This window comes from Rhamphochromis sp. 'chilingali' (genome assembly GCF_963969265.1).
Source record: "Rhamphochromis sp. 'chilingali' genome assembly, chromosome: 13".
Taxonomy (NCBI): Eukaryota; Metazoa; Chordata; class Actinopteri; order Cichliformes; family Cichlidae; genus Rhamphochromis; species Rhamphochromis sp. 'chilingali'.
The window spans coordinates 4560647-4577203 of record NC_137940.1 but is presented as its reverse complement, the minus strand read 5'-3'; the positions used below and the strand labels follow the sequence as shown (position 1 = coordinate 4577203).

Sequence of the window (16557 nt, the reverse complement as noted above, 5' to 3'; positions counted from 1 at the left end):
ACCCATTTTAGTTAAGTGTCTAAAACTCGGCGTGCGATCTGTGCTTTAAGTAGTGCCCTGAAAAATAAGAAGAAATTTACACACATTTCATCTAATCAGCGTTGAGGATCTATAACATAGGAAGTGGTGAATGCTTTCAAACACAGCAGAGGACATGAAGGAATAAAGAGCCTCTAACCTCACTGAGTGACATGGACTCCTAAATGCACCACGTGGCTCGAGCCACTTGCGATACTACACAGTGTAGAGGTTAAAGTGTTAAAGGCTGTCCTGATGCTGAACTCTAGCTCTTCAGATCACTACCCCAAACTGGAATAGTCACAGTGATCCATTCATATATCTCGAGCAAATTCAAGTCACTCCAAGTCTGAAATTTTAAGAACTATGTAGTATTTATAGTTCTCTGTGAGACTGCTTTGAAAGGTTAACCATTATGTCATGATTTTAGGGAAATCAAAAACAGAAATTACAAAAGTCGACGTTACATAAAACTTTTTTTTTTTTATAAAACTCTCTTCAGATCAAAAGCCATGGCACCAGTCAGTCATCTACATCTAAAAGACACCCACCATCATCCAGACGGGGGCACAAAGTGACATTATGATGCTAAGACTTGGATGCGGATGAATGCTGTGTGATAAAAGTCAACCAAATAATAATAATAATAATAATAATAATAAATAAAATGTTAAATCTGCATGTTTTACACATTACAGCTGAATTACTACAGTGCATTTTTGACACGATCGATTCTTAATTTACTTAAGCGGTAAAAACATCTCCAGCATTTTTTTGATTACGATTCAAACTGGCATACAGTTGTTGTTGTTTTTTTACAATTATTGGCCTTTAAGAAGTGAATGTAAAAGCTCCTGTGAGTGCGATCAGAAACAGCTGAGCGATCAAGTTCGTTGGTCAGTCAGAGAGAGGTCGGTCGGTGTGTCCGCTCCGCCGCTCTGCGTCAGTCAGTGCAAGTGATCAGTGCTTCAGTAGTGTGTCGACAACAGCAAAGTCCCATCAACCGGCCTAGGTCAGAGCCCCTAAAAATATTAAATATCACTCTTAATTTGCATATTTTATACATTCTTTACACTAACTGTGCAGCTCTCCGGGTCCAGGATTCTTGGAGGCGAACCAGCTCAACTCCTCAGAATAAAGTTGAGCAGAGTTGCTGGGTGAGTCCTATAATTTAAAAAAGGAAGAAGAAGAAAGGTCTCAACTGCTCACCCAGATTACAATAATCTTGTGAATGATGTTCCTGCAGCAGCCAATCACAGGCCAGCATTGGAGCGTCGAGATTATCGCCTCAACGATGTTGTGAGCAGTCTGAAACCTTCGTGCAGTCCATCGAGTCAAGTTGTTTCTTTTTTCCTTCCTCAGCTGATGTTTCAAAGCTTTAATTCTCCAGGAAATTCTCCAAAAAAGAAAACCGTACGTCTCCATTTGGTCCACTAGGATCACTTCCTTCCTTTGAGTCTTATTACAGCTGCTGGTTGTGTGCTTAGCATTTGAAAAAGCCCACTCTCCTGTGGCTGCTGCTTCTTATCCAGTGCAACACTGCCCTCAAACAGGATCTGACACAGCTTGAATTGAAATGACAAGAAAAACAAAACAGATGTACCCCCCTAAAAAAAAATATATATAATAATAAAATCATTTCCGATCACGTTAGCTGAAGACTGAGGGCGTCTCGTGTTTGTTCCGCTTTCCCGATTGCTTGCTGAGCTTCAGTTCGCTGATGCGGAGCAGATGCCGTCATAACAGCTTGTCAATCACTGCGACTCCTGAAACAACGAGACGACCAATCAGAGAAAGCAGATTTGCAAACAGGTAATACGTGTTCAGCCCGTCACGTTCATTTCTCCCGGTACTGTAGAAATACTGCCTGCAAGGAGACCTACCAGCATAACTTCGTCCATTGCTCATGTTGGTGGGAATGAGGCTCCACTTGTCTGTGGCTGGGTTGTAAAACTCTACAGAGGACAGATTGCAGGACCCGTCATCTCCACCGATCACATACAGCAGCCCGTTAATGGCACAAACACCTGGGGGGGAGCAATGTAACATGTTTATTTTAAAGATCAGCACAGGAAATTTGTCCCATTTATCATTAAATGACCCAATTTACAAAATAATCAGCGTACACCACGTTTACGTATGTTTTATTAGCAATACAGGAGAATAAAGGTTTTTAGTCATCTCTTACAGATCGAATATCTTTAAAGCACAGGCCAGTAGAGTACATGAACATCTTAAAGCCAATCTGAACATCATGCAAGAAAATATTGTAAATATTTGTACATGTAAATCTAACAAATGGCTCTCTTACCCATAAACGGCAGCTGAATAGTTATTTATTAGTAACAATTTAAATAACTCAAGGACCAAAAAGAAAGGCAGTCATCAGCTTTTCAGAGGGAGAAATAAAGCTTTAGCCAGAGCGTACGATGAATAGATCGATAGATGCTGTGACCGCAGTCTGACCTGCGTTTCGTCGACACATGTTCATGTCGCAGACCAGCCTCCAGGTGTTGGTCTGTGGGTCATACACCTCCACACTCTTTCTCACCAGAGGACCGTCATGGCCTCCTGCTGCATACAGCTGACCACCCAACACACCCACACCTGGACAGAAATGTTTTTTAAATAAATATCAGGAGACTGTGAAATCCTCCAAAACCCCAAATATAGTGCAAATTCACCACAAATGAAGAGCTTTAACAAAACAAGTTCTGATTTTGTTCAGATTATTTTTACAAAGCAGTTAGCGTCCACCAGGGGGTGCTGTTTCTACCAGTTAAATGGTTAGAAAAAGGCCAATTCACCATCATAGAGCGGGATGATTAGATGCTTCTAATACTGATATTACACAACACATTATGATCAGAGCATGTGAGCATTCGCTTGGATCCCACTGATGGAAATTTCTATTTTTCCTGAATACTAAGGGTTGAGCTGTGATGCTGCTCCCTGTGTGGATGTACAGTAGGCAGGATACAGTGTGTGGTACCTGCTCCACTTCGCCGTGTGCCCATCTCAGCTACATAGCACCACTGATTAGAGACTGGGTCATATTCTTCCACTGTACTGAGACACTGGCGTGATGCACCATCATAACCCCCTACTGCGTACAGTTTACCTACAGATAAACACAAACCGGTTAAAAACAGCATATACATATTTAAAGCTTGGATTTTCATTCTGATGGCATAAAAGGTAGCTGACACACAAGTCATTCTTACCATCAACCACCCCTACACCCACGCTGCTGCGTCTGGTGTTCATGGAGGCGACGTACGTCCACTCGTTGGTTTTATAGTTGTAAACCTCGACTGTTGACAAACCTGAGACACAGATGCAAAGAAAGAAGGGAGAGATGTAGAAATGGGAAAGACTGGAAGCGAAGGTCTGCGGTAAAGGGTTACCGAGTGCGTTATCACATCAGTCTGTGAGCCTTCTACACCCAGCTGGTAGATGTGTTGTGAGAAGAAAATAGATCTCCTGCCTCCTGTGTTTTAATGGGGTTTAATAGAGCATAAGAGCGCTGTGCCACTACAAGCAAATGTATCAAATGAGAAGAACAGTCAGATGATGATACCAAGGAAAAACAACTTTTTTTCTAAAGGGAAAATATTTTTCTTCACTTGCATAGAAATTTACCTTAATTTCCTTCAGTATAAACAGTTCATAATCAGTATTTTTATATTAATTGAAGGCAGTGCAATGAGATCCCTGTGAGCAGCAACTGGATGTGTGATAGTTCTCAAACTGCAATAATGTGACAAATGTATCTATTCCGACTGAAATTTACTAAACTTAAAAATGTGTTTATTTGAGTTACCAACAGGCACATTATGCATAAACCCACTGCTATTAATAGCTACATGCATTATGTGTACCTATGCTTCCATTAAAGCCTCCCACAGCATACAGTAAATCGCCCAGCACAGCGGCTCCCAGCGTGCTGCGTCTCTCCTGCATGCTCGACACCGCACTCCACTGGTCTCTTGTGCCGTCGTACACGTCCACCGTACGCTCCCGCAGCGAACTGTTGAAACCTCCAACCGCAAACACTCGGCCCGCCATGGAAACCACACCTGGGAAACAAGACAAAGAATTTGGGGATGAGATCATAGCTTGTTAAATTCCAAAAGTCATTGCTTCTATGAGGAAACCACAAGAATGTTTAGAAACCAACATGTCAGAAATGCACAAAGTCTGTCTTGAATCCTTGTATCTTTAACAGTCTTTGTTACACCCTTGCTGAACCTCCTTCATAGGACTCTACTAGACCACAGCTGGTCTGCTGCATTGTTCTACTGATTGTTTCTCCTTTTTTCAGTGCTTTTGGAGTAGGGCTGTGCGATATGACCAAAATCTCATATCCTGATATAACCCCGCTTTATTGTGAAAGGTTTATGTGGAACATAAACAAGCAGACACGCGAAGGTGTTACCGTCATTGTTGCTAACCACAACGCATAAAAACAGGCGCTTGTAGTGTGGTTATATTAAATATAAGAGAAAGAGAGAACTTTAAGAAATTAATACAGCCACTACAGTGACCATCAAAATGATGAAAAATATCGCCGTGAACAGTTTAGTTTATTTTGCGACATCACGAAACAAACGATAGCGTAAAATGAAACGACAGATGTTTTTATATCGTCATATCGAACAGCCCTATTTTGGAGTGCAGGAACCAAAACCATAATAAGTTTACAGAACTTTTTGGGGCCGTTTTATCTGCTACTACAGAGTCAGTAGTTTTGGTCCATACATATATGTAGGCTTGAGTAATCTGGATAAAGCAAAACTAGTACAGGTATACATGTATATAGATTAGTCATTGAACATAAATGCAGCACAAGCCACCAGCATTGCAAAAATATACATGTAAACCTTAAAAAGTGGATAAATAAGGAAATATTAATGCACCGTAAATTGATCCTATATAATATACATTTTAACCTGGTATATAAGACCATATATTCCTGTCAACATAGTACAGGGCATCCAACACACTGCAAACAAATGTAGAAATAAGAGGTGAGAAATAAGGTTTGGGCGGTACACAATTCCCTGGGAACAGTGCAGACAGTCCCCAAAACTGATTGAAATGCAGCCATTATTTCTATTTTTCCATCAGAAGTGCATTTGCAGCAGTGTTATCCAACCCGCTGTTTTCAGATGTCACTAGACACACCAAGTAATGAACTAACCTGCCCGGCAGCGTCTAGAGGGCAGATCGGCCACTTGGTACCAACGATCTTCCTGGAAGTCGTAACACTCCACGCTGCGGATGGCTTTGGGAGCCTGACCACCCACTACAATCATCACCTGCACGTCCACACAGACCCACAGTAAGAAAATACAAGCGCACACGTGTATTTTATGTTAAAAACCTTCAGCTTTGGCACATTTCTGCGTGTACCTTTGGGATGCTGATCGGAGTTCGTGGTCGCGTCCTATCAGTCTTTATGAGGTGACGCTGGTCAGCAGGCAACAGGTGATACTTCATTGCTTCTATGAGGAAATCTTTACAAGTGTTGTTGTTCTTTATCAAAGCTTCTTCCTCTACAATCTGAAACAAGGATCAGATTTCATTCAAGATGAAGACACAGTAGATTTCTGTTGAGTACTCAGCCTTTCAGTCTCTGGAGGCATTTCTAAATGTAATAACTCCTTTCATCAAGTCCCTCTGTTGTTGCAATACCTGTTTAAAATGTGGCAACAGTGGCAGAGACATGAACACTACAGGTGGGAGGCGAGAGAAAAAAAAAAAATTACGTGGGAAACCGGTTTCTTGTGTGTGACTTGAGCAAAAAAAAAAAAAAAAAAATCAGTGCTGCTGAAAGATTTGCATGTAGGCACACTAATTGTAGCAGCTGGCCCACAAACACGATGACTAATGTACTCCACAAAGACGAACAAACAGTGATTTATTTCAGCATCAACTCTTCTTAACATACTGTGATGAAAACCATTTGTAGCTGTGGGAGTGACTTTGTTATCCAACCTAAAGGCCAGAAACTAGTCTAACATCTTAGTAGAGCAGCGATTCCCAACTGGGACGAGCCATCAAGGTACGGCAAACAAAGCTATGAGCTGAATTTATTGTATATCACATTAACAGTGGGGCTCTCAAATGTAAAGCGGATTGAGAAACTAAACAAGCAAATCATTAACAATCAAATCAAGGACAACATAATGAAGGAAATGCTTGATACACTGGTGTGATGGTCAAAGTTGTGGGTTGGCCAGAGGAGATTTTTAGCTCACATAATGAGCGATAGCAGTCTTAGGTTTGAAAAAGCTCTTTTGAATATTCAATTATATCTGATGGCACGGCTGACTGAAAGCCATGATTAACCCCCGTCCCCTGTTGGTCAAAGACCGATAATGTTTAAACAGAATTCGTTTTACCTGTACCAGGTAATCTCTGGAAAGCAGTGGAAGTCTCACATGCTCCATTAGTTTGGGCATGTATTCCAGACGAGCTGGTTTATCATGTTTGATCCACGATATCATTGCCTCGAACACCTAAGAACAAGGAAAAATATGAAGGATATGGAGAAACTGCTCCGAGGTAGAAGCGACCACAGCAGTTTATTACATAGACTCTCAGTTACTTTGTTTGGCCCCACTTTGTATTTACAGGTGCTTATCTACATCAGTACTCCACATTTTCAGGGGTGTGTGAAAGTTTGAAAACTTTTGGGATCAAAAATTTTAAAACTGGGAACAAAACCTGTTGACACAAGCCCAATTTTATCCCATCCCCTTGAAGTTAAGAGGGCGTGACAGATTTTTCTTGGAAGCTGCTGGATGTTAGAAATGTGCAGGCTGAGACTGAAACAGTGAGACTACCAGTGTATAAATACACGACACCTCATAATCCCAACGACTTTCCTGTTTTGTAGATGCCGTGAAGTTTCAAGACTGATCGCTCCAGGGAGCAATCGACAGAACAGAGGCTGCAGACACTAGTTTCATGCCACACCACATTCATATTCATTGTGCCACTTCAGTCCCATTTATCTCTTGATTGCCTGTAGGGCAGCTCCACAAGAGCAAAGGGGGGGCTGCGTGCCCCTCACATTGTGCACAAAGGACTCCAGCGATGGTAGCATAAAAAGACTCACCCAACTCAAGGGATGCACCAGTTTTTCTCTAAACATAACAAACAACCTAGCAAAAAAAACTGTTTTAAATCGCATCTTTACACAATTCATTACTAGAAAGCCTGTCAGAAATGCAAACACAATTTGTTCCCATTTCTTTAGCTGAATCTTTGAAAGAAAAAAAAAAAAAAACAAAAAAAAAACACCAAAGATAACAGTTTGACGTGCATAGAAATCGTGTTTTTCCACCAGTAGGGCAAATACCAAAGTGCTATTAGGTGGAAACCTAACTTATTGTGGCAGTATGCACTTCCAAGATTAGAGGAAACTAGTCAAATAGCAGAAATGGGCAACTGGGAGCTAAAAACTACCAGCAAATAAATCACTATCTGAAAGTTACGTCCTTAACAAATGAGACAAAATCCAGCAAAAACCCAACTGGCCCTTTTGTTGAGCCAGTTGTTTGTTAAAGCCTCGTCAGAAATGGTGTGAGGGGAAGGGTGGCTGTTAAGAAGCCATTCTCATGGAAGAGAAGTGGACTGAAAACCAGTGGCAGCGGTTTTGATGAAGTGATGAATCCAAATTTAAATTTGGACTGGATTAACCAGAGCCCAAACCTCAACATTACTGAAGCAGTGCGGGATCATCTTGACACAACAGAACAAAAGGCAGCCACCAACATCCAAAGCCTGGAGAACTACTCCTGAAGACAACTCAGACAAGCTTTCTAGTAATTTCTTTAAGAGTCCGGCTGTTTAAGAATAAAGGTGATCATAGCAAATACAGACTGTCAAGCTCCTTTGTGTTTATACCAGTTCTGTTTTTGCCTTATATGCTGTATTTTTATATAGGATTGCACATTTCAATCCATCACTGCACCCATTTTCAATTTTCCTTGCAAAATATAAAGAAATAACGGCTGATGCAAGACTTTTGCACAATGTAAAGCAATAAAAACTGCAATTTGGGTTATTCTCCTCTCAACTAAGAGGTTAATAGAGGGGGAACCCTGTTTCAATGATGCATGAACACTCACATGATGGAAGAACAAAGTCAATGACCTCAAGAAGTTAATCCACTCACTTCATTTAATCCACTCACAAAACAGCTGCAGCAGGTAAATCAGAGCTAAATGACTGTGTCTGCTGATGCAGTTTGTTTGGCGCTTCATGGTTAGCGTGACAGCGTCCAACTCCCCGTGTTTATGTTTGAATCAACCTTTGCTGTCAGTGCTCTGACAGCAGCATGTCACACAGCTGCTACATCAAACTCTTGCTGTTTGACAGGTTAACTGCAGACAGATGCGCCATCCCCAGGAATATACGTCTGCTGTCAGATTCAGCCCATCATACACAGCAAGTGTGGGATGACTCTTTTTTACTGTCCCTTTTTCTGAAGTCTGCTTTACTTCAGAGATTTTGTGATCACTGAAGTGAAAATCTGTTATGGATTTCATTTTCACTCAAGCATCTTTAAAAAAAAAAAAAAAAAAAAAAGAATAAAAATCTCTATCTTTATGGTGACGCCTGACCTTTTCCTCTGTTGACACGGTGAGTTTGTCGCTGGAGATGAGGCTGCACACCTGCTGCAGAGAAAGGCTCAGAAACTCCTCGCCCTGCACCACATCAGTAAAATGCTGCTCTGAGAGACACAAACATCCACAGCACACATTAAACACTGTCCCAGCAAGCGAAGCTTAAATGAAAACATGTTCGTTGTCTTTGCTGTCCAAGACACCTAATGTATTCCCTAGACTCGTGTCAGATTTTAAACACCTCATAAATCAGCCAACTCACAAAGTGACAGATTATGTGGCGCGAATAGAGAAAGAAAAAACAAAAATCTTACCAGCGTAAGCATGAGCCTGGTTGAGAAGCTGTGTGCATGTATGCAGGTCAGCAAAGGCTCTGATGCCCAAGCAGTTGGTGGGATGAAGCTGAGATTGCAGGAATTCGCAACAAACCTGACGCACATCCATCAGCTGGAGGAGGCTGGCTGCAGGCAGCAGTACCTAATATTTGTTTTTTTTAAAAAGTCACAAAAAGTTGAGTTAGCAGTTTACCTCCACAGCCATTCCCTGTGTACACAACTCAAGACTTCATCAGCACAGCAGGTCTGTTATTCAGTGAGCTAATCAAACAAACTCAAACGCATCATTCAGGTTAGGAAGCAAACTGATACCCGGTAAGTTTATCAGTAGGATTAACTTTAAGGATCGGACAGAACTGAAGAAGCTTCTCGGATGAGAGGTGAATCGTCTTCAAGCAACTTAAAAAAGTCCAGACGCTTTTCTTTGCAAGCTCCTTAAAGTAGAGAAACTCACATTTGGTTTTGATCTCTACTTTGAATGAGGAGCTACTAAACGACTTCCTGCAAGACTTTCAACTTGGTGCAACAGCCTCTAAAACGAAAGGTCACAAACATGTCAGCTATGCTTGCCACTTAGAGTTTATAAACACAAACATCATGGATTTAACAATTTTCTGCAATTCTTCATCCCTCTATTTTCTTTACCAGCAATGAAAAATAAATAAATCCAGCCCGGGACCATAATCAGCCAATAGCCATAGTCCTTGGTCCTGACCAGAGTCGACCTCATATATGATCACAAGCCAGTCCGATTCATGCATGCACAACACATACACGCTGACAGCCACGCGCCAACATGAAAGCTTCTCACTGGGCGTGAATACACAACACCGCATGGCGACGACCCCAAAAACACTTGAAACAACAAACCTAATCAGACACTTAAAATCACCTTCATCTCGCTGAACACTGACATTAACTGAGGCTAACAAAGGCTAAAGCTATCCAGAGCTCAGAGCCAGGACTAAGACGGCAGCCTCGGTACGAGCAAAGGCTCAAAGCAGAGACAAGTGAAAAAGAAAAAGAGCTTGATGTCTGCTGAAGTTAGGAACACTGGAAACATTATTCAAGTACCTGAAATTGATTTTGTTATATAAACCTGTTGAACCTGCTTCTGTTTGGTAGGTAAAAGTGGGTGTGCAGCAACTCATTTTCAGTTACGTGTACCTCTTTCCACTAAAGAAGATCCTGCAACTTACTGCAATTAGGGAGAAAAGCTTAGCCTTCACTGTAAATCTGCCTCCCTTTTTTTGTTGTGTTAAAAACAAAGCAAGTCCTTATCCTTTACAGCAGAGCGCTTTCACCCCTCCTTGGCACGCCAAACCGAGTCCCTGTTTATCGCAGCTCAAATAAAGGTAACTAGAAAAGAGCTTTTTATCAACACGATATAAATAAAGTCCTAAATAAAGAGTTATCTGAAAAATCTGGCTCCAGTCCGCCTTCTGCAGCTTTTGTTTGTATTGTGATTTTATTGTTAGAACACTAGATATTATGCTAAACTCATCACTGTGACATAAAGATAGACGAAAAAGAAAAAAGATTAATAAGACCAAATAAGAGTTTGCACACATTCAACTGGCAACACTTACTGCTCGATCAGTACTGACCTTGGCCACTTGAAACTATTTTCTAGACCAGCCCTCATTTTTTTGGCTACGGCTATGTTTTTAAAACGGGTGCCGCTTTTTGTCCATTTCAACATTTGTGACAAGCATCTAGGGAACTGCCGAGAAACTGATGCTAACAAAGCTACTCATTAGTTTAAGTAGGTCAGTGTCTGCCTGCCTCAACACCTCGCTGTTTCTTCAGACACACACACTCATCCACTGAATGAGTATTGTCACTGTGTCCTCTGTTTCCTGTACACAGCTGCCCCGAAGCCTTGCATCTTCTAAAACACAGCATCAGGCCCAGTGAAACTCTGTTTACAGCAGCTGTGACACACCAAAACACACACGGCTGCAAGCAAAACAAAAACACTTTTAGTACAGAGAAACGCTGACTTTCAAGAAAAGAAAAAGAGTCTAAATCCAACTTTTGACAGATTTTTTTTTTTGTCAACACACACACACACACACACACACACACACACACACACACACACACACACACACACACACACACACACACACACACACACAGAGAGCCAATCAGCGAGGCACGCTGCTAACAGTTGGAGGATTTCCTGCCTTGTCCATGCACACTTCCTGCACTAATAATCAGAGGAAGTATCTTGCCTGCAGCTGGATCAAGCTGAGCTGTGAGAGAAGTAATGCAGCTACCACAGGTTAATGCCACCGAGCTAACCAAAGCCTCAGCGCTGTGCTTTCACAGCAGAAAACCCCACAGAAAGCTCTGTGTTTGTCCTCTGTAGTAAACATCTGCTCCTCAAACACGGCCAATCGGACCATCCTGATAAAAGGGAAAGACTTAAAATGACGACAATCCCTTTCAGGTATTATGCAGCTGTGTCTGAAACACATTTATGATTAGAAACAAAAACAATAATATCATTAAAATGCTTTTGTGAGCAACACTTATTAAAATTAATTTAGGTCTTAAAACAGGTAAATAGAGGCACTTTCCCCAAGAAGGACAGTTCAAAATATGTGTTTAGTTTATAGTTTAGCAACAGTGTTTAAAAAAATTAAAGCTTTTATCCACCCCAAACAGGATTAATATGCAGTTATTCTTTCTTGTACTTAAACTGGTGAACAAAAACAAAGGTCAGGATAAAGAAAAGGGCAGCAAGTTACAAATTTCCTTCTTAAAACAAAGGATGTTTTGTAAGAGCCAGACTTATGCTGCGATCGTTTTGCTTGGAGCAGCAGCAGCACCACTTTGATATAATTATCTAACTTGTTAAACAAGTGTGAAAAAAGAAAGTGTGATAACATGATGTTTTAATATGCAGCTCCCCAGGCAGCTCCATGTTTACTTCTCCACTGTTAACCATTAAACAGAGGAGACGACCAGCTTACAGGGCTAGGCGTTATTAGCAAAGGTGATTATGTTATTGCTGCTAATATACAAGAGTCGTTTTAAAGCACAAGCAGTCTTCAAATGAACACACAAGCCACCATAAGAGAGCAGAAACGGGAAGGAAATCTAGGATTCTCACCTGGACGTTGTCCTCTGTGACCTCGATCTCTGCTGTGTAAATATAGTCGACCAGTTTTCTCAGAGTCTGACCGTCCACCTCTCTGATCTCCACCTGGTGAGCTTTACTCTCACTCATATCACCTGCGCACACACAGACACACACAGCTAAGCATACACACAACTGTGTGCAGCATCATACACAATGCACCAACAATAGTGTGCATGTACCTGTGAACATGGCACAGAAGTAAGGGCTACAGGACGCCAAGACCACCCTGTGAGCTGGCACTTCAACGCTCCCGGCTACCAGCTGGACGTCACACAGCATCTTTTTACTGGAGGAAGGACAAACAGACGGCGTTATGTACGAGAACCTTCAACTGACGATGTCCATAACTAGACATCTGATTTTATCGCTTGCAATTTTCAGATTCGTCATTATTTTTGTGCAGAAACACTCAATTTCCTAATGTTACACACCTACAAACACGACGTTTATTAGAAAGTAAATCTAAACAGACATGTGGCAGTAACACTATGAGATTAAATGGTAAATGGCCTGTATTTATATAGCGCTTTTCTAGTCCCTAAGGACCCCAAAGCGCTTTACATATCCAGTCATCCACCCATTCACGCACGCATTCACACACTGGTGATGGCAGCTACATTGTAACCACAGCCACCCTGGGGCGCACTGACAGAGGCGAGGCTGCCGGACACTGGCGCCACCGGACCCTCTGACCACCACCAGTAGGCAACGGGTGAAGTGTCTTGCCCAAGGACACAACGACCGAGACTGTCCAAGCCGGGGCTCGAACCGGCAACCTTCCGATTACAAGGCGAACTCCCAACTCTTGAGCCACGATCATTGAAACAAAGAGAATTTAACTCACTTTTCGATAAAGACTAAAAGAATTACTGACATTAGAACATAAATATGTCACAGACATACGATAAACACAAAATAGAGCAACAGATAAGCATTAATGCTTCTGGTCATTCCAGTTGCTTTGTCAATTGAGAGTTCTGGAAGGATTATTTGAGTTGCGTCAAAAATATAAGACAGAATTATTAAAATGTTTTTTGTACAAATGTGAAGTTAAATCTGCACTCAAGAGCCGAGCCAGGGAAGAGGGGCACCTTTGAAGTACAAAAACTCTGGTATTCATCACCAGTTGATGAAATATCACAGTAAAATACATGAACCTGGGCCAGTTGTGTTGAGGTTCACATTTCACAATTAACAAGCCCACAGTCGTTTTTGTCATGCATGTGCAGAATAAAACATCCCCACCCAACAGAAGAGGTTTGCCAGTAGCTGTTCGACAGTGATTTGCAGTTGAAGTCGCTTCTTTAAAAATGCAGCAGTTCAGTTCAGGCAGAAGTCATGTACTGCTGCACTGACATTTTCAGACAAGCCAGGTGAACAAGCGAAGACTTGCATGTCCTTTCTGGCTTACAAAACTCGATACGGCCTCTTCGTTCTCAAGTTAAAACGAAACGGTAGAAACCACAATTTGAGCTACGCACCTCCTCAGGTCGTTCATCAACTGAAACGCTTTCCTCATGTGCGTCTGGTTGAAGGTGTGCATCCCTCCATTCACCGTGTCCTCTTCTGAATCGGTGGCACATGGTGGACGCGGTGAGGCCGGTGTGGCAACCAGACTGGTAAGACATAAGAGGCGGTGTCTGGATCAGCGGATAGCGATGATGACAAAAGGCAACCACAAACCATAACAAAGCCTCCACCATCTTTTACAGATGACTGTAGACACTCACTGTTGTACATCTCCCCTCACCTCCTCTGTACATATGGATGATCTGAACCAAAAATAATTTTATACGGCTTCTTCACTCCATAAAACTTGTTGCTACAGTCCAGTTCTTATGTAATTTGGCATAGCTCAGCCTTGTCTCCTCATTTCCCTTCCTTAGGAACAGATTTTGAACAGCCACATATCCAATGAGACCATTTCTGATAAGGCTTCAGCAAACAGTGGACAGATCAACTGAAGGTTCATATGCATCTCTCAGATCCTGTGTCACGTCTTTGTGTAGATACAACACTGGCTCATCCTTGAGTTAGGTGCCTTTTTATCCTTGAATGGTTAACTGGTTAGTGTTAAGTAGAAAGTTTGGATTTCTCAAGACAATCAAAACAACAACAACAACAACAGAGTCTGGCTTCTTGGAAGCAAACTACAAAAAAATGAGTATGTGTATACTCAAAGCTGATCCATTAGACTGATGGATGTCATCTTCGCGTTAATCCAAAGGTACCAAATAACCATTCAAGCATGTCTATTTAACTGAGGATACCTGCTCTATTCAAGATGATTGGAGGAAAGGTGTTCTTTGACCCTATCCTTTATTAAGGATTAAAGCTGGATACATTTTATGGTCAGTGCATCCTTTAAAAGGGTAAAAACAGCCACAATATATAGGGTTTCATTTCTTTTAACGAGCTAAGCAATTAGTGCCTATTTGCTATGGAAGATTAACAAACATCTGCCACACAGATGGCATGTGCATATTACTGGTAACTTCTTTTACACAGGGACTGCACAGAAAAAGAAGCCCTCACACATGCTTACAAGGAAATGGGGGGAGAAAGAGCATGCAGACCCGAAGCTTCAGCCCAAACCTTAGGATATTAATTTACAAGCAAATGTGACCTGCAGCGAGCTGAAAGCACATCTGATAGTGTCGGACAGAAAAACCGCTGTTTATTTAAACAGTGCTTGGCCGTCTCCACCGTGCATGTACTGTACGATGTGCTATCTTAACTCTCAAAACAAGCCGTCTCTTCACCCACAGATAATCAAGCATTTCGAAGAATTTATGATGCTGCACTGAAAAGTCCCAGTAGCTGCCCGGTAATTCGTTTTTGTTTAACAGCTTACGGTAAGCTTGTCTTCATGCGTCCAAAAAAACCAAATCAACAGGAAGCTGTTCAATTCATTTTAAGTTTGTTGTGGGTTAAGTTAGCTAGCTCCTAGCATTGCTAACCAACATATAACCTTATGACAGCCATGGATATCAACTGAAATCGTATTCTAAGCTACTTTAAAAATAATTACAAACCAACCCACTTTCAGTCAACTATCTACAGTCTGGTTTGGTTGGCTGCCATCAGCTGAGCAGCCAGTGATGCTAGCTGACTAACGGGCGCTAACTAGTCAACACAGCTAGCCCCGAGTTCGCGTGCTGTGAGCGAGCTCTCGAGCTGTCCGTGTTGGGTTTCTGGCCACTACATCGCGTAGGTTCAAATGTCATCCAGCAGATGCAGAAGCAGCCTGAATCCCATCTTTAGAAAACATAATCCCCACCGATGAGCCAACTCACCCCAACGACACACCGTCCATCCTCCCGGAGTCAGAGAACACAGCGGGCATGAGCGCCGAGCGGCCGGCTGCACGCAGATCGTCTATTAGAAAGATGAGTAACTCCGCAAGACTGGCATACACAGATAGTTTTATATGGTGACTCACTCCCTTTATTTTTATGCACATTTTTAAAAATAGTTATACAAACTGTATTAAAACACAGTAAGCCAACCTTTGAAAGATAATAAGTAATGACAAGAATTATCAACAAGACCACAATTTCATAAGAGTTATAGGGTTCATCGTTCTTTCTTTGTATCATTCGTCTTTTGTTGTCATTTCCAGTGAAAACAGGATCAGGGATCAACATTTCCCTGAAATTACTAAATGCTCCTCCCACGATAAACTTGAATTTCTCTTATCTTAAAAACACAACTGATTTGAATTTAAATTAGCTGGATGATTATAATTCAGATATTCCGATTAACTAAAAAGAAAATGCGTTTCGATGCCTTTTGTTTCCATTTGCACTATAAAGGCAGCACAGTCAATAAATGCTTTTGCATTTGCAGGACTTCATGAGTACAATTGATTTTCCATCATCTGGCTAATCAAATCACTGTTTCAACTCTAACAAGAAATGTGAAATCCATCACCTGGTATAAAGCAGGGGCGTTACCAGCTACTTAAGATAACAGGAAATGCAGCAACGTTGTAGACATAAAATAAAGCCATTTTTTTGTTATTTTAGTTGTATTGCAAGAGCTGTTAGTCTTTAAATCTCTGCAATGGAAGGACTGCCAAAGTAAAAGAATTTAGATGACTTAAAAATCACATCTTAAATAGGCCCACATTATGAATATTTAGGTTTTATTAAATAGCAAGATTGTACAATCCAAAATTGCTTACTGGAGGGTTGTTTACCAACTGGTGGCCTGCATTTAGTCTATTAGTGTATCATAAAATGCTTACTAAGGAGTCAAATACAAATAGTCACATCTGGTCACATCTGCACTGAAAGAGTCCCATTTTAAAATCTATGGGAGCATTCAGTGATTGCAAATACCACGAAGCAAAATTCCTACCCATTATTGTGAGCTTTCAAACGTAAGTCAGCCACCCTTTGAATTCACATTT

The 16557-nt window shown here is 41.5% G+C and overlaps 1 protein-coding gene across 2 annotated transcripts; it reads right to left on the bottom strand.

Moving 5' to 3' along the window:
* Positions 1-260: 260 nt before the first annotated feature.
* klhl3 (kelch-like family member 3) lies at positions 261-15564 on the bottom strand. Of its 2 annotated transcripts, XR_013973813.1 has the most exons (16): positions 15440-15564; positions 13625-13759; positions 12323-12429; positions 12114-12235; positions 8972-9134; positions 8655-8764; positions 6426-6542; positions 5434-5583; positions 5222-5339; positions 3900-4097; positions 3243-3344; positions 3011-3139; positions 2485-2625; positions 1902-2045; positions 1228-1784; positions 261-1040 (listed from the first exon to the last, which is right to left on the bottom strand). XR_013973813.1 is itself a non-coding variant. In XM_080900925.1 (15 exons), the coding sequence occupies exons 1-15, from the start codon at positions 15487-15489 to the stop codon at positions 1756-1758; spliced, it is 1815 nt and encodes a 604-aa protein (XP_080757051.1). In that variant the 5' UTR covers positions 15490-15564; the 3' UTR covers positions 261-1755. The 2 variants fall into 2 exon arrangements, 1 of the variants encoding a protein (XP_080757051.1); XM_080900925.1 differs by having other exon boundaries at positions 261-1784.
* Between the last annotated feature and the right edge of the window lie 993 nt (positions 15565-16557).

Excerpts from the sequence above, each read along its gene's own strand:
- klhl3 (XM_080900925.1), bottom strand. The coding sequence starts at position 15,489 with ATGCCCGCTGTGTTCTCTGACTCCGGGAGGATGGACGGTGTGTCGTTG. Across the intron at positions 12,430-13,624 it reads TTGATGAACGACCTGAGGAG|TAAAAAGATGCTGTGTGACG; the intron begins GTGCGTAGCTCA and ends TCCTTCCTCCAG. Across the intron at positions 1,785-1,901 it reads CAATGGACGAAGTTATGCTG|GAGTCGCAGTGATTGACAAG; the intron begins GTAGGTCTCCTT and ends TCGTTGTTTCAG.